The sequence below is a fragment of the Mus caroli genome, chromosome 1 (assembly GCF_900094665.2).
Source record: "Mus caroli chromosome 1, CAROLI_EIJ_v1.1, whole genome shotgun sequence".
Lineage (NCBI taxonomy): Eukaryota > Metazoa > Chordata > Mammalia > Rodentia > Muridae > Mus > Mus caroli.
In genome coordinates this window covers 140,614,946-140,640,619 of record NC_034570.1, presented here as the reverse complement: position 1 = coordinate 140,640,619, position 25,674 = coordinate 140,614,946, and the positions used below count along the sequence as shown (strand labels likewise).

The following is a 25,674-nucleotide window of genomic DNA, read 5'->3' as shown; positions in this document are numbered from 1 at the left end:
TGAAGGTGAATTTGTGTTTGAGTATTGCTATAGTGGGGTAATGGGTGGCTGAACCCTCAGAAGTCTTGGAGAAAGGATAAAAAGCATACCTTTAAAACGGCCGGGCACATGGGCAGCAACCCACTGCACGTGTCAGAAACACATTTGTTTTGTTTCTCCTCAGCCCACATATCACTCTCAGCTAAGACCTCTGACACCAGGTGTGTGGGGGTTTTCACCATCAGCAAGGAAGCAAATTGGTTGTGAAGTAGACATCAGCAGTGTCTCTTCCGACTCAATTCAGTGTGTCTGATTTTGGCTGTGGCTAACTTTGGATCACACAGGACTGCGTTCCCAAGACTTCTCTTCTCTCCCCACACTTACAAGCATGGGGCAAGCTCCCACTTTTTAACTTGGGCTTCTGAGCAACTGGTGAACGAGTAGTGCTTCCTTAGCTCCCAATTCATTTGATGGGAAAATGGCTCATGGAGCCAGGGAAATATGTACATTTATCACTTTGTTATGGAGACATCTTTAAGGCACTTAAATGAAGAGATAGACCCAACATGGTGGCAAATACATTTAATTCCAACATAGTGAGTTCCAGGAAAGCCAGGACTATATAGATATGTAGAGAGACTATCTCTAAAGAGAGAGAGAGAGAGAAAGAGAGAGAGAGAGAGAGAGAGACAGAGAGAGAGACAGAGACAGAGACAGAGACAGACAGACGGACAGACAGAGGGGGTAGGGAGACAGAGAGACAGATCAGGGTGCAGAGTTCCCTGACTTCTTTGGGCATCACCCTTTGAGAGCCTCTCTAGTTCAGCAGATCTGATGGGTGTTTTTCTAGTCCTGTGCTTTGGGTTTTTGTGGGGACTATATCATGTCTCCTGCTGATAAAACTGGAACCCAGCAAGGCTTGTCTCCTTAAGTGTTTTTCTTGACCTATCTGGACATAATTGTCCCCTCCAAGGTGTGAGGCAAGCCTCTTCTGGAATCAGTTGCATCTTATGACTTACTGTTATACTAGACTGGGTGGCCAAAGAATTTCTTAATGGTCAGAGGGAAGAATAAAGTTCCTGTGATCTGCTGAGAGGGTGGGAAATGCTAGTTTCTGTGGCTTGTCTTGGAGAAGAGGTCATGATTCAGGAACCATGGAGGAGAACAGAATGTGCTTGACCACAGCACATCTGCAGAGTGACGCTCCATGATGGTGAGCAGGGGGAATCTCAGGCAGAAGGAATCTTGGGTGGAGAGTGGCTAGCATTGGTCCAGCATTGCTAGTCAGTAATAGAGACTAGATGAGTATGCATGGCTAGGACAGCAAGCACTAAGGAATCCAGGGTCTGGGAGGGAGACCATTGTCTAAGTGGTAGGAAGAATTGGATGGCATTGAAGTGGCCAATCACAGGACCAAGTTTTCACTGAAAATGTTCGGACAACAATAGATTAGATGTTTAAACAAATGAAGTAGTTTGGTGGAGAATCAGGAAATGGTTTTGTTTTTAAAGACTAGGAAGGACTTGTGCTTGCTTGAAGTAGTAGTGAAAAGGCCGAGAGAGGAGAAAATTAAATACTAAAAAAGAATGACTGTAAAGACTTAGCACATTCCATCAGTAAACGCAGAAGAAGCAGGAGGTTGGTGGAAGTCAACATTAAGAAGAATGGGGCTGACTCTAATGGTGTTGGTAGAGCTGAACAGTAGAACTGAGCATAAGAATAGCAATTTCTTCAAAACTAATGAGACTCACTGGTTTAGTGCCTTGAACATCATGCTTCTGTCTAGCCTGCCTAATCCTGCTTGTCACTGTGGTCCTTTTATTCTTATTTGACCTTTTACAATTCTTTGCCCTTCTGTCATTTTAAGTCAGAATTTTCCGTGAAAAAAAAAAAAGCATATACTAAGTACATGGCCAACACTTACCGCTTCTGATATTAGCAACCATGTCCCGGAGAGACCGGCAGCTGCCTTGTTCTTGCCTGATCCAGAACCCTTAGTCAAAAATCCTGGGAGTGGAATGGGTCAACTGTTAAATGAAAAGGCCTTTCTTCCTCTTGTGAAGCCCTGTGCCAATAACTTGCCAGCCATGCAAACAATAGTCCTGATTTGACTTTTACAAATATGGCTTTTATCTCTTAGACAAAGCAGCCGCGGTCCTCTTCCACCAATAATCGTTCTGTTGTGTAGAGACAATGGGTGTGGCTACACTTGGGATGTGACTCGGACTCACTGTGCATATGTGTATATTAACTAGAGCTGTGTGGCCTCTGATAGTCTAGACTGATAGGAAAGCCTCTGATAGTGTCACCTGGTGTGGACTGGATTCCTTTGGAACCTGAGGCATTTACTGTAATTACTCCAGGAAGTAGACTAATGAGAATAGTGCTGAGTTGATTTCCGTGCCTACAGTGGATTTGACACAGGTTAGACCATTGGGCTCCAGATATGTTCTTTTAAAAGTAGGGTTAATGAGAGGAACTGCCATTGAATATAGGTGAAAGGCTCAATGATCAAGTGTTTAGTCAGTGTTCCCAAGACCTGGAACACATGAAGAGCAGAAATCCCTATTCCATGTTTATTTTACATATGTGAGTGTTTTGCTTATGTGTATGCATGTGTCTGTAGAAGTTAGAAGAGGAGGTATGCTTCCCTGGAACTGTGGGTGCTGGGAACCAAGCTTACAAAAGCAACAAGTGCTCTTAATTGCAGAGGTATGTCTCCAGCCCCACCATATTTCCATTTTATGCTTCCTGCATTTATTTGAAAAGAAAATGTTAGCTCTACATGTTGGTATAGAAGAATGATGGCTAGCATTTTGACTACATTTTTAAAGGGGTGGGGCATTGTTGCCAGCTTCTAATATCAGGTAATGATGTGACAGAAGTAGGAATACACAAGGAGGAGAACCAGAACCCTAAGGCAAACAAGAACAAGATAGTTGTCAGTCTCTTTTGGGCATGGCTGATGATCTTAGAAGCATTAAATGTTGATACTACTGTGCATTGTTTGTATCTAATGTCCCAGAACCAAACACATTCTGCATCAGTGTGGTCAAGGTTGTTAGAAATGCAGCATAAAGTTCAAATTTGCACCTGGCTAAAGATCATCACCATACTCTCATTTCTAAAATAGGTAGTTTGCATTAAATTGATATACTCTTATTTTGAAGTCATAGTCAGTTATCTTACATGTTGCACGTAACAGGCAGCATGAATGCATAGGTTGGGAGCTGAGTCTTGGTGGGTGTGACACTTATTCCATGACTTTTCTCACAGAAGTTGTACCTGCGAGGAACGGCTGCACTGGTGGCAGGATTTCAGTAAGTTCTCCCTATGTCAACAGAACCATGATGGTGAACTAATTGTGGAACCAAACACATAGCAGAGCAGAACTATTTGAGTTCCTGTACTGAATTCTTGCTTCTTAATTTTAAAAAGTGCCAGGGAATACATAAGTCATGGGACAGCAGAGGCCAGTTCTAGAGTTTAGATGCAGGTAAAGCCAAGCTTCATTCTCTTAGAAGAGATGAGACAACAAGTCTATTGGGCTTTGTTCAAGGGGGTCTTTAAAAACTAATGTAGAGATTTTAATATGTAATTATTGTTGGTATCTATGGAAGAGGATTTTGTGTTTATTTGTTATTGAGACATGGCTATGTAGCACTGGCTAACCTTGAACTCATTACAGAACTCCTCCTGCCTCAGCCTTCCCAGTGCTGGGACTCCAGGTATGTTATAGCATACCAAACTCTTAAGGCTTTTCTTGGCCTCTTTATTGGACACTGAGAACTTTCCTCTGCGGATTTTACCCTAAAAATATCGGGCTTCTAAAGATACTTATAGAATCATAGGTAGGCCTTCCTTTTCATTGCTCAGGAGACAGCAGAGCTTAATGAGGACTTTTAAACAGAACAAAACAATTTAAGAGTGATATGTACATGTTTACAGGGTCATAGTATTTATATGATTACCAGAAAATTTTATTAAAAATTGAGAAGTTTCATCAAGGAGATGAAGATCAAGCATGTAAGTGATGTAGGCATGGACGATCCATTGAGCACTTTCAGCAGGCAGGATGCTTCTGTTGGTTTTCATTCTTCCTTATGTGTACAGCTTCAATATTGAATAGTGGAGTAAACGTCCAAGTGTTTTTAGTTTTTACTGCTTGTACTTATTAAAACAAATACCATAAGCCCCTTACCACCTTTATTTTGCTTTCTAATTCCTATAACGACTGCGCAATTCCACGACTAAGCATTTTCACCTAGAAGACTAACAGAAACAAACACAGAGATTTAAATCCTGCATCACAATTCCATTCTTTGATCCTGAAATTCATTAGACTGGAACCATGATTAAGCCAGGATACTAGTAGCAAAAGTGCATTGTTTCTTTTTATTGCTCCAAGGACCTCAGTGCCTACTCAAACTCAAGTGGTCGCCTTTTTGTCAGGTCCTGTATACACATGAATATTCCCAAGCACCTAAGTGCTGCATCTCCTATCCCAAGGGATTCCTAGTGCTTAATGCTCCTTCATCTTAGTTTGTGACTAGACTATATCATATTTGCCTGGTATTTCCTCTGCTTTTAACCACTGCAGCATTATAAACATTGTTTTATTCACCTCTGCAAGTAGCTTTGGTTGAGACAAGGCAAATCTTGTTAAGAATGTGTTGTCTGTGTGAAATTTAAATAAATATCATCATTTGTACAAATTGCCAGAGAATATGAGGTGTAAAATCAAGTTTACTGTCAGAATGTAAATGTGTTTTTGAAGATTTGTATGTATGTATATATGTATTCGTGTGTGCCTGCATGTGTGTGTGTGTGTGTGTGTGTGTGTGTGTGTGTGGGTGTGGGTGTGTGTGTGCTTGTGCCCTTGTGGAGGTTAGAAGAAGGTGTCAGATGTCCTCCTCTATTTATTCCATTTCTTCCTTTGCAATAGGGGCTCTTTTAGAACTAAGAGATTGCATTTTCTTGGCTAAGCCGAAAGCCAGAAAGCCCTATTGATTGTCCTGTCTCTGCCCCTCTTAAATGTGGACTTAAAGATGTATGCAGGGAACCTGATCCTTGCATAGTTTTGATCTCAGCTTCAGGCATCAGGAATTCACAGCAAGTATTCTTAACAGCTGAGCCATTTCTTTAGTGCCATGGAAGAGTTTTTATGGACATTCATGGTATGCCTTGATTTTACTAGCTTCTGAGAAAAGAGATACTCTAAAGTTCCACTTCCATCTTCAAGAGAGATGCTCACTTATGAGTCAGCAACAATTCTGAATTGGCACTTAAACAATGCAGAACAACCACCCATGACATTCCAGAAATAATGATCAAAATGCCTCTAAAATTAAGTTTTAACTACATGTCCATGTACAAAGTGATTATTAAGCATACGATATTTGCAAATGCTCAGTGAGTCTTGAATCTACTGTGTTGTATATTTTGCATTCTAGTGATCAATCATTCTTAACACACCAATGAGTGGTCATGTGACTTTTTATGCTCACACTCAGGGAAAGCAACACTCAATTAGCACATTTCTAAGTCACTTTGGGTTTGACTCTGGGTCTGTTTTGGTCAGTGTGACACAAGTTGAGGTCATATGGAAACCACTGCACAGGTGATTCTGGGTCATATTATAAATCTGACTGAGCAAGCCATTATGAGCAAGTCAGTAAGCAACATTCCTCTATGGCCTCTACTTTAGTTCCCACCTTTAGATTCCTGCCCTGCCTTCCCTTTGTGATGGACTGAAATAAGTAGGAAATGAAATAAGGCCTTTCTCCCCCAAGTTGCTTTTGGTCTTGGTCTTTGACCATAGCAAGAAAAAGCAAACTTAAGACCAAGCCCCAACTCATTAAAGGTAATGAGTGTGGGTGGTCTCCCTTATTCCCTAAGAAACTACAAGAATTCTAGGTGTTTAGAATTTCCTATAGTGCAGAAGGAAAGCCTGCAGCAAGCATTGATGATGACTTCACTGGCCTCCATCTTCAGTTCCATGGTTTTATGGGTCCTGGCCTTCTGCTTTTGTCAGGAAATGAAATCCCTAAGGGAAGACTTCTTCTTAGTTTGTGCAACAATAAAGAGCACTTGTGAACCTCCATAGGATAATGATGTTGACCCCAGACCCATGGCTACCAGATCAGGCCTCACACAGTGGGTGAGAAGCATAGCTTTCTAGCCCTTTGGAATGCAAGAAAGTTAAAACTCAGGTGAATTTCAGGAAAGATTGCCATCTTTTTTACAACTGATTTTAAAATTGTGTGTGTGTATGTGTGTGTGTAAAATACAAATGTATGCTCATGTGTGTTAATGTTTTTCATGCATACCACAGCCCATATGTATAGTCATAGAGCTCTACAAGTGTCAGTCAGTTATACTTTCCACCTTGTTTGATCAGCTCTTGTTCATAGCTTCAGACCCTGGCTACCTGACATACAAGCTTCCAGGAAATCTCCTTCTTTCTGTGAGGACATTGTGACACTTAGTGGCTTGCCTGACTTTATGTGTTCTGTGGATCCATAATTACATCACCACGACTGCACAAAATGCTTTTGTTTTCAACCTACCAAGCCATCTCCCGACTGACCTTTTTCAGTCTTGTTTTTAAAGCATCAAGGTAAATTCCTCCTTTAAGTCCACCTGGTTAAAGCCTCTTCAAAAGACCACAAGTCCTAGTGATTCCCCATTACAAGCACCCTGTTTCTAGACAACCTACATGCCCTCCCTCTGACTTTGTTTACTTTGTCTTGGAAATGTGAACATATCAGTTAGCATTAAGTTACTTATCTGTGTGCTCGATACACTGCCTGTTGTTGTGGAACCATTTCCTGTATCCACATAAAAATGTAAATATTCTCAAACATCTCAACTAAGAACTTAAGGAGTACTGGGGAAATAAATCAAGTTGATGAGCTTCTTTTTGCTGCCTCAGTGAGGAGAAAATTGGAAAAATAGCTTTATGTTACTCCTCCTGTCCAGATTATAAATGTCTGTGTTATTTCTGTCCACATTTTATTAGAAGTTTTCTGAAGCACACAATATAGAGATTTTTATTAGTAATTATGTACTTTAATTACAGAATTTCAAATCTTATTCTTTGGAACTGACTGACCTTGCTCTTTCCCATCTGCTACCCTGACGTGTGTATTTGGTAATTTCTTTCTCTAGGGTCAACCTTTAGGATATGACTGAATATGAGTTTTTAAAGAGTTTACTAATATGTTTGGAATGTTTTTGAGTCCACCCAAAAGTTTAAAGGGCTCTAAATCTAATGAAATTATTCCCCAGCGGTCATTTCAGAGGAGATAATTTCAAGATGAGTCAAGTGTCTCCTAACATGTTTATCTCACATGTCTTCACTCTATGTGACAACGAAGAGAATGTGTTAGGCATGGAGAAGTACCAGGTGCTAAAGTGGAATGTTTTCCTCGTCTGCTTAGATCCTCACATTCTATGTGAGTTTTCAAATAACTTTAGGAGTCCATTTAGGCATTTTCCTCTGCACTTAAATTTGAAGAGGTTTGTGTGTGTGTGTGTGTGTGTGTGTGTGTGTGTGTGTGTGTGTATTAATTTAAGTCTTAGGGGTTCAGTTAACAATGCCATTGTCTATTTCAGTAACCTTGGCTAGGTGGGATTTCACCCAGTTTAGAGAATTTCACCCTTTATTTAATAGAGTACGCAGAAGAGGGTTACAGCAGTATAGGTATATATAGGTGGCATTGAAGAGAAAGTTCATTACCTGTCCCAGTAGGGATCCCTGCACCCAGCCCATGTGCTGCTTTGAAGGCTCAGCCATCATCTACTCATTTTGGCCCTCATCACTCCTGTCTCATTCAGGAGCATCCTTGAGTTCCTGCTTTTACTTTTATGTACACTTTGAAAGGCCAATGTTCAGTCAAGTGAGAACAAAAGCTTATTTTCCAAATCTCTCTTACAGTTCAGTTATGTTCTCAGTCTTCTTTGCATGGACTAAAAGCATTCTTTTTTTGCTGAAAAAGTTATAAAAGGCTATGATTAAAATGTAAAGGAATTAACTTTTTTTAAAAAAAATGAGATTAACCTTTCTTAAGTTCCCAAAGTACTTTCTTAAAATTTCTGTGTCAAATAAAATAGCCCCATGACTCTAGAATTTTAAACATTTGTATAAACATGTCTAGCATATTATTTTTAATGTTTTAAAGTTTTTTTCCTGAAAATAAAAAACTTTTATGTTTTTAGAGTTGTGTAGAACTGGAATGGGTAATTAAATATAACACAGATATAGTTGGAATATCACCTAGTATCACATCTCCATCCTTGGAAGTTATTTTCTGTTTTTACAGCTCCTTTGATATATCAAAATACTTCAAGTTTTGCTGTTGTTGTTGATGATGTTTTGTTTTGTTTTGTTTTGTTTTTGTTGTTGTTGTTTTGTTTTGGCCAAGGTTGATCTTGAACTCTATGTGCTGGGGATGAACTTAAACATCAAACATCTTATCATTCCGTCTCTACCTCTCAAGTGTTGGGATCACAGGCATGCACTGTCATGTCTGGCTTCAGTGAAATCACTTACGTAAATTTTCAGATAAAATTCAAACATAAACTGTAATAGCAACATGGGAATTTTGACTTTGGAAAAGAAATATTAAGGAAACATAACCAAGGCTTATTGTAGCAACTTTCTTTCACTAAGGTCCTTACTGATAAATGCTTAGTGTCCCTGTGTAGTCAGGGCTTGCCAAGTCCCTCGAAAAAAATAAGAGAAGCTTCCTATCTGTGGCAAGGAACTACACTGAATGTGGCTTTCCCACCAAAGAGGAAGCTGTGCAGAGGCCAGAGCCAGCACTCTGTGTATTGCTAGGCTCACGTGGCCACTGTTTGTCAACTGTGTGACCTGGGGGAAGCTGCTCAGCCATTTCATGTCTATTCACTATTGACTGTTACCTGAAGTGACAGTTACATCTTCTTCTCAGGTTCCTTCACAGCATAACTATTTGTTAAATAACCAGAGGGGCTGAGCGAAGTTCTCAAGACTTATACTTCATGTCTTTCTGTGACTCTATGAAACGTGGTGGGTTGTTGTTGTTGTTTTGGAGACATGGCCTCATGTAGCACAGATTGGCCTTGAACTCACTACATAGGCTAGGATGACCTTGAATTTCGGATCCTCCTGCCTTCCCCGAGTGTTAAGATAGCAGGCCTGTCTGGTTTGGGCAGAACTGAGATTTAAGTGGGGATTGAGCTCAGGGCTTTGTGCATATTGGGTAAACTAAGGTCCTTAAGTGTATGCAGCAAGGACTTAACCAACTAAGCTGTCTCCCAAGACCTAAGAGTTACAACAAAAGCATTTTGTTCCCTTCTAAATGGTACCACAGAGACTTAAATAAAATGGTCATACAAAAGCAACAAAAGTTGAATTTTGTTGGAGATCTGCAGATACCATGTATTTTTTTTTCCACTTCAGTATTTTCCACCATTCATTGGTGTTACCTTTCAGTACTTTTAGCCCGAAGGATTCCAGTTCTTAGCCTTTTCTGGAGGGAGCATGGGCTGATACCTATAAACACCTACCCTGATGCATTCCTGTTCTGGTAAGGAACTATTCAGGGAGACTCAGAATTTGTTTTTCAGTCTTTCTTTGAAATACAGATGAAATACAAATACACTTGGAAGAAGTGGCTGGCACTAATTTTTTTTGAGATACAAATCAAAAACAATGGGGGCTATATTACGAGAGTTATGGCATATTACTGAGGAGTAGAATGGAGATAAGATTGAGCCAATAGTGAGACCTACCTGTTCCTCAGTGTCTCTCATTATTAGATAACCTTTTATGATATTCATTATATTCTTGTGATGTTTTGTATTTCATAATTTGCTGTTGGCTTCGCCATTCTACCATTCAATACTGGATAAGAAGTAATGGATCCCTGTTAGGATTTACAGTGTAGTACAGACAGAAAATACTTAAAATTGCTTTATTTGCTGCAGCTGTGGCTTAGAGAGACTGAGTTAAAGCCTGTTGTTTGTTTTCTGTCCATATATACTTCTGTGCATGTGTGTAATATGCATGTCAGTGTGTGATATAATGTGTACTTGTACACATACACTTGTATAGACCAAAGGATGCTGCAGAGCATCCTTCTCTATCATAGTGTGTCTGATTTCTTTGAGGCAACGTCTCTCACTGAATATGGAGCTTGTGATTTTAGGTCAGCCTGGTAGCCTGTAAGCTCTACAGATCCTCCACTCTCAGTGGAGTATAGAGATTCGGGCATGCAAGGGAACACAGTAGGCTTTTGATGTCAGTCCTAAGATTCAAAGTCCACCCTCATACATGTGCAACTAGTATTGTTAACCACTCAGCTATCTGTTCAGCTGAGTTGAAGCCTGTTTCTGAAGGATCTTGTTTGACTCGGTACATGTCCACAGGTCTGTCTTTTTCTCTGTGGTGGGAGTAGTTGTGTCTAATGAGTAACTTGCATCAAGTTACTTGTCTGTAGATGCATATATACTAAGCTTGCTGGGAAAATGAATTTTAGTTGCCAGTTTCACCCTACTGGAAAGCAGAACAGTCAATTCTTTGCCTAGGAAAGTACAAACTAAATTAAGAGCATGACGAGAAGACCTTATTCCCTTTAGTCCCAACTCTCCTGTCTTTGAGCTCTTTTCTTGAACATTCTTAGGACAATAGCAGTGGCTGGATAACTTTTTAACTTTCAATCTGGAGAGAAAACAATGAGAGGTGCAAATCTGAAGTACAGCTCTGCTGTGTTAGAACAAAGATTTCTACTCCCAGCCTGCATGGGCAGAATGTTTGAAACAAGGGGGATCTCAGGGTGCTCTTTGGTTTCACTGTTAAAGACAAACAATAGCATTGCAGTGTGTGCTAGAGGAAGAGTCGCTGACCACAGGGGAACTTGGGAGTTGGTGAAGGGTCTTTCTGGTTTATTTTTGTCCCCCGCCTCACCATGTTTAGCCCTGGCTCTGCAGGAAGTAAAGTTAAATACTGTGTTCCAGAAATCCAACTGTGTGGTGTTGTGAAGAGTGCCTGCTGAGTTATCCACTGCAGGTTTTGGATTATATTATGTTCACGGTAACCTTGGTGCTTGGTGAACGAGGGCAGCAGTGTGTGTGGAATTATTACTGACGAGCTAGATAGAAGGTTCATTTTTAAGGTGTAAGAAACAAGAACTGTGGAGAAAATTGGATGTAAAAAGCTCAGAGGGAAGGGAAGCCACTCTGCTTTCTAATTCCCGCAGCTGTAAATGATGGTGGTGCAAAGTCAAAAAGCAAAGCCAGGGAAGAGTACAAGGTTTACGTCTAGTTTTTGTTTTGTGTTGTGTTGCATTTTGAGAAAGAGAGATGGAAAGGATATGGGTTTGGTTTCTGCATACTGAAGGATTTTTCCAGGTAGTAAGAACAGATTTATGGCCTCACAATGGAGATAGAAGATGTGGATGAGAGAGACACCAGTGCTCTGTGTAAGCCAGAGCCCTTGAGGGACGGTTAAATGGTGTTGCTGACCACCCTGTCCTAGGAGCTGTGGGAGCCACTCAGCTATCTTAGAATATCAGTACGGAAGAGACTGGCTATCCTCAAACCTGCTGATTATCATAACAATTTCAAAGAAATGGCTACATTTGGAAACATCCACAGTCAGGCTTTTAAGCAAATTCCTCCTTAAGTCCTGACCTTTCTGGTTTGGGGGTAGTTGAAAACTAAAGTTTAAATAACAGCTCAAAACCTCAAACAAATTGCTGACCATCATACCTGCTTTACTTTATTCTTGGAGATGGTTTTCATGTGGCTACTTGAAAATAAATAAGTGTTACACAGCATCAGTAGTGGTTAGCTGGACTGTGCTTAACAGTGTATGGCTGGGTAATTCCTGTACAGGAGGGCAAGATAACATTTGTTACGTTCCTTATGCCAAGTGTTTATATGGGTATTATTAGACTGTCATTGTTTAGTTTATTCTAACCCTATAGTGTATAAGTCCTTGGTTTTGAAAGGTGTGTAAAACAATCACCTGATTATGTTACTAGAAATGGAGATTTCTAAACCAATCTGAAGATTCTGATGGGAGCTGCATTTTCCTTCCTTCCTTCCTTCCTTCCTTCCTTCCTTCCTTCCTTCCTTCCTTCCTTCCCTCCCTCCCTCCCTCCCCCTTCCCTCTCCCTTCTTTCCTCTCTCCATTTCTTTCTTCCTTTGTTCCTATGTGTTTCTGGGATGCACTTAAGGCTTTGCACATTCAGATGAGTCCTCAGATATCCCCAGTTCCAGTTTGCATTTTAAACCCACCACTGTAGATGATTCTGGCATAGTAACCAATGGTCTCAAAAAAGAGAAACAAACTTTTTTTGTTGTTCTGTTTTGTTTTGTTTTCCAGACAGGGTTTCTCTCTGTAGCCCTTGCTGTCCTGGAACTCACTCTGTAGACCAGGCTGGCCTTGAACTCAGAAATCCGCTTGCCTCTGCCTCCCAAGTGCTGGGATTAAAGGTGTGCGCCACCACTGCCCGGCGAGAAACAAACTTTTAAGCTCTCTACCACTTATGGTAAAATGGATTCTGCATTTTTGGGAACCCTCTTTTTGAAATCTTTGGGGTTTGTTCGTGCCTCACCTCCAAATCAGTAAATTACTCATCAATTTTATTTCAAGCAAGGAGTTTAGATTGTCTTGGGGTAAAGTGGAAGAGAAAAAATAGATTTTTTTTTTTTTTTAATAAAATTGGGAGTTAAGGAGCTGCACCCGTTCTTGTCATGAATCACATAGTCTGTGACCTGGATAAAGCTGAGTGACAGATGGGACTGTTATGACTTCAGGCAGGCGCTCCTAGAGTTTATGAGTAAGTTTCAGAGCCATGGAATTGTGAAGCTATTTCTGGAGCATGTAGCTTCATGTCATCTTTATGATAATAAAGATGGTCTTTATCCTACACCCCCATCATTTTTTGTTTGTCAAGAGGTAGATAAAGGATGAGAAGCAGGAGAGTTTCTGCCCACACATATTTTCGCTTCATTACTTCTTTAACTGGAAACAATTCAGGTGTTCACTGGTTAATGATTAGTGGTGCAGCATAAATGAATGGACCTGTGGGTATTAATTTATAAGATATTAAATAGACAGGGGGTTCTGTTCTTTTCTTGCCTTTTATTGATTCTTTTTTTTAAATTATTTTTAAATGCATTTCTAGGAAATTCTCTTAAAGCATTGGGCTAAGTTTTTGCCATCAAAATGGACTGATTTCCCTTCCCACAGATTCTAACTGTGCTACTCTTCCAGCCATTATTATAGTTCCTATAGCATGGACATGAACTTTAAAACTCATACCTTAAAGTTTCCTTTCATTCTGGAGATTCTCCCAGGGATGGTGTCTCCTGCCTTTCATGATTAGCAGAAAATGAGACTAAAACATCAGAGTTTGGAGCTGTTAGTAGTCCTCATTCTGACAGCTGCTCTCGTCAGCCCATCAACTTTTGACATCTTAACTTTCAAATCTCTTGCTGAAGAAACAATAGGAGAAACAAACAAACACAAACAAAACACCAAAACCAAGCAACAACAAAAAAAACCCCAATAAACATGTCCCTCTTTTCAAGCATTTTAAGCTGTTCACTTTGACTTTATTTAAAAATAAAGTAAATATTTGCAAGGCAAAGGAATTGAACGAGATTCTAATTTTCAAGATGTTTTCGATAGTTTGACATATGAAGATGGAACAGATGTCTTTAAATATGATTTTTCCTTTCATTTTGTCTAATTTAAAATGGTTTAAACCAAGGCAGGCACTGAGAGTCCAAACTCACTAAAAAAAAATGGTCCTGTTATTAATTGAGACCTTACACTTTACTAATTGCTACTTCTTGTTTCTCTTTGGTGTCTTCCAAGGAACTTTACCTTCTGTTTCCTTTCCCTGTCTGCTCTGTGATCTCTCCTTCTTCCTCTGAGACTCATAGGAAAGGATGGAGAGATAACTGGATGGTCAAGAGCAACTTGTTGTTCTTACACTCTGTATCTTACACCCGGTGCAATTCCTAGTACCCACTTGGTAGCTCATAACCATCCTTCACTGCTGATCTAAGGGATTCGGTGCCTCTTTTCACCTTCAAGGATATCAGGCACACATGCAGTGGGTGCACATTAAGTAGGCAAAATGCTCATACACATAAAATGAAATAAAATAAAATAAAAACATCTCTGATATAAGACTCAAATATCAAGCCTCAAATAACAATCCCTCCACCTACGACTTGACCTGGTTTTTGCATAACCACTTGGGTGAGTGAGCGGGGAGTCACCAGTGTGATGTATCTGCTTGTCTCCCATTTATCTTGCTGTTAAAATTAGGCTATTTGTTTTTGACTCACTTTCATAATTCAAATCTACAGTTTAGGGCTTGGCTCTTTATCAAAGCCAAAGTACCTTTTGACAGGCAATCCTGGCCTACAGTGTGAGCTTGAAAGTGCATTGCGTGAATGAATGATTATCACCCACATGCCTGCCCTTCCCATATAGCTTTTATGTTCCAGAGTGGGTTTTCTTAAGTTTCTCCCCTAATAGTCTGGGGAATATATTTGAAAATGAACAAACACACAAAGGGCCCAGTGAGAAAGGACAGGCCTAATGGGGTGACAAATAGCAATGTTCCTTTCTTCGTTTCATTTGCTGTATCATATTCTCATAGAATGTATTTACTTGTCTTCCACAGAGGAAAGCCTGCTTCTCCTTACATTCTCTGTATGCCATAACTGTTCTAAATATGCTGATTTGCTTCTTGTTTGGCCTCTAAAGCTCTGGCTAATTGTGTAGAGTCAAAGGAGCAAGTTGAGGGGACAGAACCACCCCAGTGCCTTTCTCTTATCACACTTCATGGATGCCTTGCTGTCCTATAGCTCTTCTTGCTTGGTCTGGGAAACATACATGCTGTCTTAGAAAAGGCAAGAGCTGCCTGTTCTCCAGAGTGGGATTTCACCTGTGTCGTCAGAAGCTGTCCTATGTTGGTGATGTCAGCTAGACAGTACATTAATGCATTAATGATGAAGCCAGCACCCTGCCTGCTCATTGTCGGTTTAGGGGCTGAGATGAGTTTTTACAAAAGCTCTGGACATTTATATGTCACACTTGCCTTGAGACTCGCTGTCCTTGTCCAATGTCCCATGAGGTCTGAGGTAGAAATTTAAACATAAAACAATTCTTTGTGTATCTTTATACAATTAGGACAAAAAGAAAAAAAAACCTAATAAAACAAACTGTGAGCAGTGTTTCAAAGAGTAAGTGAAGAACATTGGTTATGTTATTTGATGTGATGATTATGGAACACATGATATATATGGATAAAAATTTATTTATATCTATGAAACAACACTGGTCTTTCTTATGCAAGCTCTAGATGCTGACTTATATGCCTTTCTAGCTTTTGCTCCTTTGATCTTCCTCAAATGTCTTGCTCCTTGTCGTCCAGCACACAGCCATCTGTTCACCACACTGGTCCAAGGTTGATGGGCCGCCAGCAAGAAGCTCATCTCATTGGATCTGCTCTTTCATAAGACTGCCACCTCTTCCACTCTTTCTTTTCATAATATATCTCTTTTTAAATATTTTTCATTAATCACTTTTTTTTAAAAAAAAAATATTTCCTCCTTAAGAGCCAGGTTGGCCCTCTTCTCTCAATGTAAGCAGAATGAGTAGTGAGACACCTCCCACTGGCTGTAGGGTGTGTTGTCAGCTAGCACCATACAGTTATTCATGAGGGGTTTGGTGCAGACCAGCTCATTATTAGATGTGTTGTAGACAATATGAGTGGTCATCATTCTGAGTATAACACAGGGTCTTAGGTGAAGCTCCTGAGGTGCAGTTGCAGGACGCTGTACTGTTTCCTTCCTTAAACTTGGGCTGCTGTATATGGGAGGGGTCAATTTTAGTGTTGGTAGCAGAATAGCTCAGCTTATTCTTTCTTTCCTCTGGTAGGGCTTCCTCTTGACCCCAGTCTCCCAGTTCTTGTGCCAGTTGTTCTGAGTGATGCCCGTTGCTGAGTTGATGGTGTTGGCTGAAAAGATATTTATATTTCCTTATTTCCTTGCCTCTCACTCTTTGTCCAGCTCTTCTCTTCATGGAAATCTGTGTTTTATGTTCTCATCCTGTTTCTTAGGGACAAGATATCATTAAGGCTTCAGCTGATGAAATTAGATGACCCAAGTTCAAGGTGTTTCTCTGGAGCTTAGCTGTAGGTCAGAGGCCTGACACATGTCAGTTCCTGTTGCTTTCTTCATATGGAGTATTAAGATAGAGTACATATTGTATTGTGATGTGAGAGTTAAATGAGATAAATGTGTATTGAAAAAGTTTATCAAGAACCATCACTAATTATTATTGGTGGCCACATAGGAAAGGTTGTGTTAAAGACAAATGCAGACCTTATATTTTACTGTGGCAGGTTTTAGTTGAGAGATTCTGAAAGCATGAAAGGAACATATTATGATCCTTGGCCTCAAGGTATTTATGGTCTTAAAGGAAACAAACAGAGGTATCGTTTCACACATACAATAAAAGTACAAACAGTGGTATAACATTATCAGGGGAGTCAGTGTACTCAAGGAAGAGGGGCCAATCACCATGTATATGATTTGAGTAACTTAGTTAAGTATAAACATAGTAGGAATAAAGTAAAATAGTTCCTTTACACGCTTCTCTTTCTTTGTCGTTAAGGGAGCATGAATAGGCATGACTCAAGTGGACTTTTATGTGACATAAAAAGGGCTTTCATTGTTTTAGACATCTCATTTTAGTTTGATACTGCCACAGTAAAGACAGGCTAAGGGCTAATACGAGTGCTGCATCTTAAAGCTGCCCAGCCTAATTTCAGGATACCTGTTCATTTTGGAGATGATGGAGTTTCTGTCAGTAGCAGTACTCATTTTGCCGTGCCTTTTACTGTGGTGTTAGGTAAGCAAAATAAGCAAGATGATTTTTCTCATGTAGACCAATACGAGGATCTTGAATTTGTGATCTTGTTACCGTTACAGCCCTGTAGTGAGGGTCGTGCTGTAGAGTTAGATAAATGCCATTCCTCTCATTGTGGGGTAGCTGGATCCAGCAAGATGCTGGCCCTCCAGGTGGGTGAATTTCTGAATAGATTGCTCTATAAATGATTCCTTCTCATTCTTCTGTAATGAAAGGAAGGGACAGATGATGGAAAAAAGATACCACCTGGTGATGTTCTGTTGTATGTTATCACATTTTGATGTATAATACTGCACACTTACTGGAAGTAACTTAACATCTGACATTAACAAAAAGGTGAGACTGTGAGACAATTTTGTCTTCTTCTCTTCCATTGATTTCCATAGTGGACACTCCAGATCCTTATGTGGAACTTTTCATCTCTACAACCCCTGACAGCAGGAAGCGAACGAGACACTTCAATAATGATATAAACCCCGTGTGGAATGAGACCTTTGAGTTCATTTTGGATCCTAATCAGGAAAATGTTTTGGAGGTAAGTGAATCATCTGGGGGATGTGAACAATGCTCGTTCCCATGCAGCAAGACATCAAGGATCTTCCTCACTGACTTCCTTCTCCTCAAATTACTGTGATTGCCTGTGAGCTGGGTGTCATGCTTGCTGAGTGTCTGGATGGTATGCATGGAGGTATGTGAGGATCCAGGTAGAATTTCAGGATACTTGTGCACTTTCGAGAAAATGTGGTTTCTGTTCTAAAGATGGGAATTCTTTAAACAAAAAAACAAAACAAATAAACAAACTAGAATATAAATACTGTCAATTGCTCATAAGGTCTATTTATAGAGATTTTAAAAAGTAGACACATTGATTTTCTGTATTTCTTTTATATATTTCAAAACAAAGAGGTAATAATATTCCATTTTTATAAATATTGGTCAGTCAGGAATATGTAAAATTTATTGCTTTCAATAGAAATGTAGTTTTAAGAGGGAGAAAAAAGACTATTTTTGTGTATTAATTATTGAGACTTCTAGGGGATATGTGTATAGCTTACTTGTCTAGAATGGACTAAAATTAAAAACAAAACAAAAACATGAAATCCTTAAGGGACTATGAAATATTATTTTAGATAATTTTAAAATAATTTTTGAGACAGGTTCTTGCTACATAGACCTGGCTGACATGGAACCTACTTTTTAGAGAAGACTGGCCCCAAACTCCTAATATCTGCCTGCCCTGCCCCTTGATGCTGGTATTAAAGGTTTTGTGTTACCTTACCTGATCTAGAACTTTATATGATAAACAGGTTCTTTAAAAATACCTTATTTTTTGATATAATGTGTTGAGTGTTTGGATGGTATTATGTCTGTACACTATGTACATGCAATGCCCATGTAAGCAAGACAAGGACATTAGATTCCCTAGAACTGGAGGTACAGACAGTGTGACATGCCACAAGGGTGTGGGGAATTGAGCCGAGGTCCTTTTGGAAGAATATCTAGTGCCCTTAACTGATGTACCATCACTCTTGTCCTCTGAGACAGACATTTTAGAGAGTGCTTCTAAAGATTCCGAGAAACATCTTACGTTCTGCTTTGCTTTGTAGATCACACTGATGGATGCCAACTATGTCATGGATGAAACCCTAGGCACAGCTACATTCCCTGTATCTTCAATGAAAGTGGGAGAGAAGAAAGAAGTCCCTTTTATTTTCAACCAAGTAAGTAGCAGCATAATCATGTTCCACTCCATATTCCAGATGCATTGATTTATTTTCAAAAGTTGGGCTTAATGTTTGGAAATATATTTTTTCTTATCAACTTTATCTTTCATCTTGTTTGCTCTTTTGCTCCCTGTCTTTACTTTGTCCTCTCTGGTTATTCTTTGTGGGGTTGTGGCTTAAACCCAGGACCACAGCCCTTACACAGGCTAGGCAAACACTCTATCATTTAGCCATAGCCATAGACAATTGTTCTAAATATTCTCTTATTGTTAAATATATATACCTTGATTGAAATGATAGATACTATGAGGTATTGATATTTTGTTGTTCCAAATAATAGCAGTGAAATGAAGCATCTATTTTGGACTCCACTGGAGGGTCTGTTAGCATTTGGGATGATAAGATGGTTGCAAAAGGCAAAGTATTTCAACCTTGGGTCCTACTTGTTAGAACATATATTTACTATCACTATTGTAAGCACGCATGTTTACTGTCAATATATTGCTGTAAATTAAGCATCTCTAAAGAAATAATTCTGTCTCAAATAATTAGGTCCAAATCAGTAAAAGATCAGAAGAAATAATGTTGGATTAATTTTATTATTTTTGTACTTTCAGAATTATCACAATTCGGTAGTTATTTATTAATTTATTAATGAAAAAAGAATTCTTGGATAAATTATTTGTGCAGAACAAATGCACTGTATCTTAATGCATGAGAAACATATGAGAATCAAACTAGACGTCTTAGGTGAGACATGTAATTGACTGGTAGGCTAGTGAGCACACAATATCATGCCCAGGGAAACATTGCTTTCACTCACCCTTAGAATGACTTCAGGTTCCTCCTCTCACACAAACCTCTAACATAACACTCAGCTACCCCATGCTGCTTATCCTATGGCAATCTCAGATAACCTTGTCCCATTTGATCTGGTATTTTCTAGCAGTAACTTACTCACACTACCCAACTTAGCAATTTCCACTGGTAAATCAAACCATATAGACTAAAAAAGTCAAATACTAATTATATGTGCCTGCAGAGTCGGTCAATGACTTATGTGCATACTATGGATGTGCAGTTACTTAGAAGTTAACTGGAAATCACAAGGTTCCTTGAGTAGTCCATGTGATCTCATTACCCAGAGACTTTGAGAACCCACATCTGTGCATTTCCATGGGTCCTTTCTCTTCTCTGGAGGGCATGTGTTCTATGCAGTAACAAGAGATTCATGCCTGACTTTCCTGTGGATACCTCTTAACTTCTTTTCATTCATTCATCTTACAATCATTTATTGAAAAAACTATGATGTATCAGCCGTTTTATTTGTACAGTCATATAAGGAATACGATACAGGGAGTTCTCTCAGTTATCTTCTTCTGAGGTAGAGATGGTATTGGATTAGTAATAGTAAGTGGAAGGAGGTGTGTGTGTGTGTGTGTGTGTACATGTATAATAATAAGAAATCACCATTCATTGAGATAAATATCAGTAAGGTCAGTAAGGTGTGTATAGAGTTTAATTAGAGTGCATAAGAAAGGAAGTTTTTCTTGTGAGAGGAGTTACCAGGTCATTTGAACAGTTTGAATAGTGAACATAGTGGTTAATACCTTGACATTTAAAGCTTCCATTAGGTCTTTGTATTCTTTATCATCATTTGTATCATGGAAATTTAGTTGTTTCTTTGTGACTCATCTTATTCATCTATAAAAATAGAGAGAATATCTTACAAGGGAATTATTATGATAACTATACATGTTAAAATATAATATAATGGTCATAAATAAATTGAATTATAACTTGTTATACTTTTTGCATAAAATATAAGCTATATGTCATTTTGATAGTTTAAATATTAATATAATATAGTGTTTTCTATATTAAGTATAAAAATTAAAACATAAAGAGTAAGCATGGTATATGCATGCATATATAGAGTGCTGCCTAGAACAGTGACTGGTACCTATTAAGCACTATATATGAATGTGTTTTGCTTTTGGTATTGTTTGACTTGAGGAAAGGGTAGCTTTTCAGGGGGCAGAGATATAGATTTCAGCATTCCAGACATAAGCAACTGCAGTCTTGAAAGTAAGAAAGCAAGATGAGACCTGTTGAGTTAAAGGTTTACCAGGTCCATGCTGGTGAGTGCTGGAGCAAGGAGCATAGAGGTGGTCAGAAACACCTGAAAGCTCCCCCATCTGGTACTGTAATAAGATTTGTTGAGAGCGTTGTAAGCTTGGATTAGCCTTTCCGAAAACAATTTTTTTATTCCTCAATCTCTGATCCAAGAACTGATTATGTAGGAAGACATTATGGAGAAAAAAAATTTTTTCCTCTCCCTCTGTCATTTGCTATCGTTAAGTTATATAACTTGTGATCTCTGAAGAGATGGTCTACATTCCTGAATTGAGAATAGGTTATATAATCACTTCCCTTAGTGTGTCTTGGAAAATAGTTAGGCTTTTCTTCATTACTTTTCTTTCTAGAGTCCCTTGAAATTTTTATTGAATGTCTGCCTTCCATCTGATGAGCTCGAGTGCTCACTGGGAGAAAGGGAATTGGCTGGTTGAGTGAAGGGTCCGGGGTTTTTTCTCGGATCATGTGGGAGAGCCCCATGGGAGCCTTGCCTTCCTCTTCATTTCCTGAGATAGGATCTGCCCTAGGTGGGTGGCTTTCTGTCTGCAACACTCACAGACATGTAAGAAAGAATGAGTCGCTAGGGAATGCTGGGAGAGCAGAGACTAAAGTAAACCTTCACCATGATTATGACAACATGATATAATAAGAACACTTGGCTTTGGTGAAAAAGCACAGAAATCACAAGCCAAGACATTACTAGTCAAAGCTCTCTCAAACTTTTGGCATTGGGAAGTTAATACTGGCTCAACCCGAGGAGAGTCCATGGCCAGGACACAGCTGGGGAATCAGCAGGAACCTCCAATTGGACTTGGGCTGACTCCCAGGGACAGCTCTGTCCATTTGGCTGTAGAAACAGAACTAGGCATCTGTAATCTTGTTTGTATTGACATTGTTCTCCTTTCAGATGTTTGACTTGTTATTTGCTTTCTCTGAGTCTCACTTTCATCCATAAATGATGGTTTAGAATGCATTATTTCCAAGTTCCTCTCTCCCTTCGTTCCTTTGACTACGTTCTCAAAACGGACCAGCAATTCTTCCCATTTCACAGACGTTCAAAATAAAACCAGCAAGGACATATTACATAATTTTAAAATTCTGACTTTGTCAGTGGAATGATAAGCTTCAATATGAGGAGAATGTGAGGGCTTACTGCATGCCTGAAGCTTACTAAGTATTAGGGAGAGGCAGAGACGACCGTGCTCAAGAACCAAATGATCTGTGTGAAAAGTGGGTAGTCATGTGTACTGTGCCGAGTAATACGTGAGGAACCTGAGTGCTCCCTCTGACTTCTTTAGTGATGAATAAAGAGTAGATGACATGATGGGCAGAATCCTAGTTCCAGAGACTCACATTCTGGTAAGGATGCTAACAGGGCAACAGTGAGCAACTATGTAATCACTCAACAGCAGCTCGTGATAAACACCAGGAAGAAAATTTCACAAAGCAGTGTAACAGTGCTGGGTGTGCCTTAGGGTGTGGTGGCACTTGCCTGTTACAAGCACCCAAGAGAGGCTGAGGCAGGAAGATGAATGTCAGGCCAGTTTGGCCTACATACCCAAATCCTATCTTCCAAAAGGAAAAACAAAAGGGTCTGTAGAGCTGCTTCAGGGTGTAAGGGCACCTGCGACCAAGTCTGACAACTGGGTGTCTCATTTCACCCAGAGTGACGTGGTGGTGAAGTCATGACTTATTCTAAGTTACCCTTGCACCTTCAGTTAAAAGTGCTTGTGGCATGTGTGGGAGACCGCGTTACACACATACATACATGCACATTAAATAACTAGTTGAAATATAAAACAACAACAACAAAGCCACCCCCACCCCCAATAATCTGACGGTCTGACAGATAGCACTTGGTAAACACCTAAAGTTTAGAGTTCATACAGCCAGGGAAGAAGGCCGTCTAATCCGTGCCCTCACCCCCATCCCCAACACCAAATTTTATTATGACGTCTTTCAAACATAAAAGTTCAAATGTTTCTACAGCAAACAAGCACATATCTGTCATCAAGTTCTATAGTTCACATTCTCCTGTTGCATGTGCTTGCTTCGGGTTTCTGCAACTCTCCACTCATCCATCAGCTAACTCCCTTTGATACATTTCTAACCAGATGGCAGATGGCAGCATGCTTTACTGCTAAGCACTTCAGTATTAAGTGCCAATCAGGAATTCTCTAGGATCATTTTGAGTGCCATGTGCCTAGTACAGAAAACGTGTGCATAGAGCTAAGGAAATAAGCCACTCGTTTATTAATTCATTCATTTCACAAGCACTGTTGCCTTCTGTCATTAACCTTCGTCTGTTGTGTTTGTTTGCCACCCATTGCCCATCTTGTCACAAAGAACCACTGAACACTCGGGAATGTGCAGTTACTTCTCAGCCACTGATTTCCACCTTGAGCAAACAAACAAGTGTCCTGGTCTTTCTGCAGCTAATATTCTGTGTAGTAAACCAGATGAAAAGCAAGTTAAACCAGGGAGAAAATGCTCCCTTTAGTAGTACAAACAAATGACATACAAATCAGGGAAGAGGAATAAAGGGATTTACATATGTGTGTGGTGAAGTCTGTAGCAAACATCATCCTAGAAAGTGTGGTTGAGGAAGGAATCTTAAAAGCTGAGAGCAGAAGATATCCCAGGTAGAAAGCCTCTTCCTCTGGTTTCCATGTGTCTTTCTGGGATTCTAGGCTTGGGAATGTGTGGCAGTGTTGATAGGTGGTGGATTGGAGCCTTTAAGATGTGGGGCTTAGTAGGAGGTATGTAATTGTGCGCCTTACCTTTTGAAGGGATTGATGCAGACCATTCTTGGAGGATGAGGAATTGTTAAAAGAACACAACTTGTACTTCCACATGTTTTGGTTCTCTGCCTTTGACATAATCTCTGGAAGTTCAAATTGTTGCCATACCATCCGTCATGAGGCCTTCATGGCGCAACCTGATTTGAACTTTCAGACTTTTAAACTATCTAAGTAATGTAACCCCATGTTGTTGTTTGTTGTTGTTTTATTAATAGCATACATAGCTTCTATGGTTGTAATAACAGAAAACTGACCAATGCAGTCTAGGAGCCCAGATTACCTGGCAAAGTACCTGTGATTCTCATTAGAATTGCCTGAGGAAATGCCTGAGGGAAGCGATCATCTTGGATTGGCACAGCAGATTCAAGAACATGTTTCTAAGGCTAATCACAAGAGGATTAATGAATGGATGAAGAACAGGTACAAAGGCTCAGGACACAGCAGCACTTGGATTTGAGATGCAAAAATTGACATAGGATCTTCCAGTACGAGTAGTGACTCATAGCAGGTTTGTGCCCAGGTTACAGGAAGCTGAGAGCAAGCAAGATTAGACTTTTTCCTAAGAAAGGGTTAGCAAGGTCAAAGTTACCATGTAAAGATACCTGGTGTTGAATGTGTGTCAAAAGGGTGGATGTCCTAAGAGTACAATGTTTCCCTGGAAAGTAACTAGAACAGGAATGGGCATGGAAGGTGATAGACAGAGAGGTGAAAGCCTCTCTGACATCAGCACTAATGTGTAAGAGTTGACTCGAGCAATTTCTTAGTAGGGGTGAGGGCTGGTGAGCTGGAAAATAGGAATTGCTGTTTGAGGTTCTTCCCTAGAGCTGCAGACTTATCTGTTTTAGAGTTGGGTCTCCAGTTTTTGGTGCAACGGGCATTTCTCAAGTCAAGATTAGGTTGTATTGTTGTCAGAGCTTACAGAGCAGCATAGCTTTCTCCTGAGAGAAGCCTAGTGGCCAGTGGAGAGCATCTGGAACGGCCTCTGGGACGGCCTCAGTCTCAGAGCTGGGAGGCTTCTGCTTGTTGGAGTTCATGGCTTGTGACTGATTAGCTTGAGCGATGGTAGACTCGTCATTATTGCCTCATCCCATTATCGAGGAAGGAGAGTTACACCTCGTGCCTACATCGTAGAATTGTGGTGATGGTTAAGGAGGTTGATTAACCTGGGAACGTATTAATATAATACATGGTCCAGCAACCACCAGATAAATGCTAGATATTCTCACTATAATTGTTACTGATCAGATTCAACTGAATATGAAGCACACATGCTTCATGAAAGTGATTTAGCTGGATAATAAACTTATTTGTCTTTATTGACGTAAATGCACTCATTATTTAAACACAAAGAGAGCTGAATTCAGCAGCCATTTGTCTGAAAATGATTCAGACTACTCTAGTCAGCCATTCGTGAGTTTATCAAATACAATCTTTAGGTTATAATTGACAATTTTGGTTCTCAGTTCCAAACCTTTCTAAAGCTGAGACCCTTTAATGCAGTTCTTCATGTTGCCGTGACCCCCAACCATAAAACTATTTCATTGTTACTTCATAACGGTAATTTTGCGACTGTTATGAATTGTAATATGGGACTGGAGAGGTGGCTCAGATATTTAAAGTGCAGGCTGTTCTTCCAAAACTCCTGAGTTCAGATCCCAATAACTTTATGGTGGCTTGTAACCATCTATAATGAATCATAACATAAATATCTGTGTTTTCTGATGATCTTAAGTGACCCCTATAAAGTCCAACCCCCAAAAGGGTCATGACCCGTAGATGGAGAACCACTGGTCTAGATCCTTCAGAAGTTATTTGGATGTGTGTAAACTAGCCCTCTTCAAACAAACCATGAAAATGCTACAGTTTGGAAGCCAGACAGAAAATATATGTTCATTCTTTTTCTGGATAAAGTAAGTTTGTTTTGGCCAATACTGCAGCTTCAGGTTTATACTATGTTTTAATTTTCTGTCTTTATTTAGATGTTAGCATTATTGCTTAAAAATAGCCATATTTCATGCTTCTGTGGCAGTGGTCTAATTTTGGCTGATTGCTTAGTCATGATTCTCACTTAAAATGAGTTCTGTGGAAG

The 25,674-nt window shown here is 39.7% G+C and overlaps 1 protein-coding gene across 1 annotated transcript in view; it reads left to right on the top strand.

Annotated features, from left to right (window-relative positions):
* The window catches only part of Pla2g4a (phospholipase A2 group IVA), a 130,293-nt gene that overhangs the window by 37,550 nt on the left and 67,069 nt on the right, over positions 1-25,674 (top strand). The window contains exons 4-5 of the mRNA XM_021162091.2: positions 17,311-17,459; positions 18,532-18,645. Of these exons, the coding sequence (XP_021017750.1) occupies positions 17,311-17,459; positions 18,532-18,645 (263 nt within the window). The remainder of the gene's footprint in view (positions 1-17,310; positions 17,460-18,531; positions 18,646-25,674) is intronic.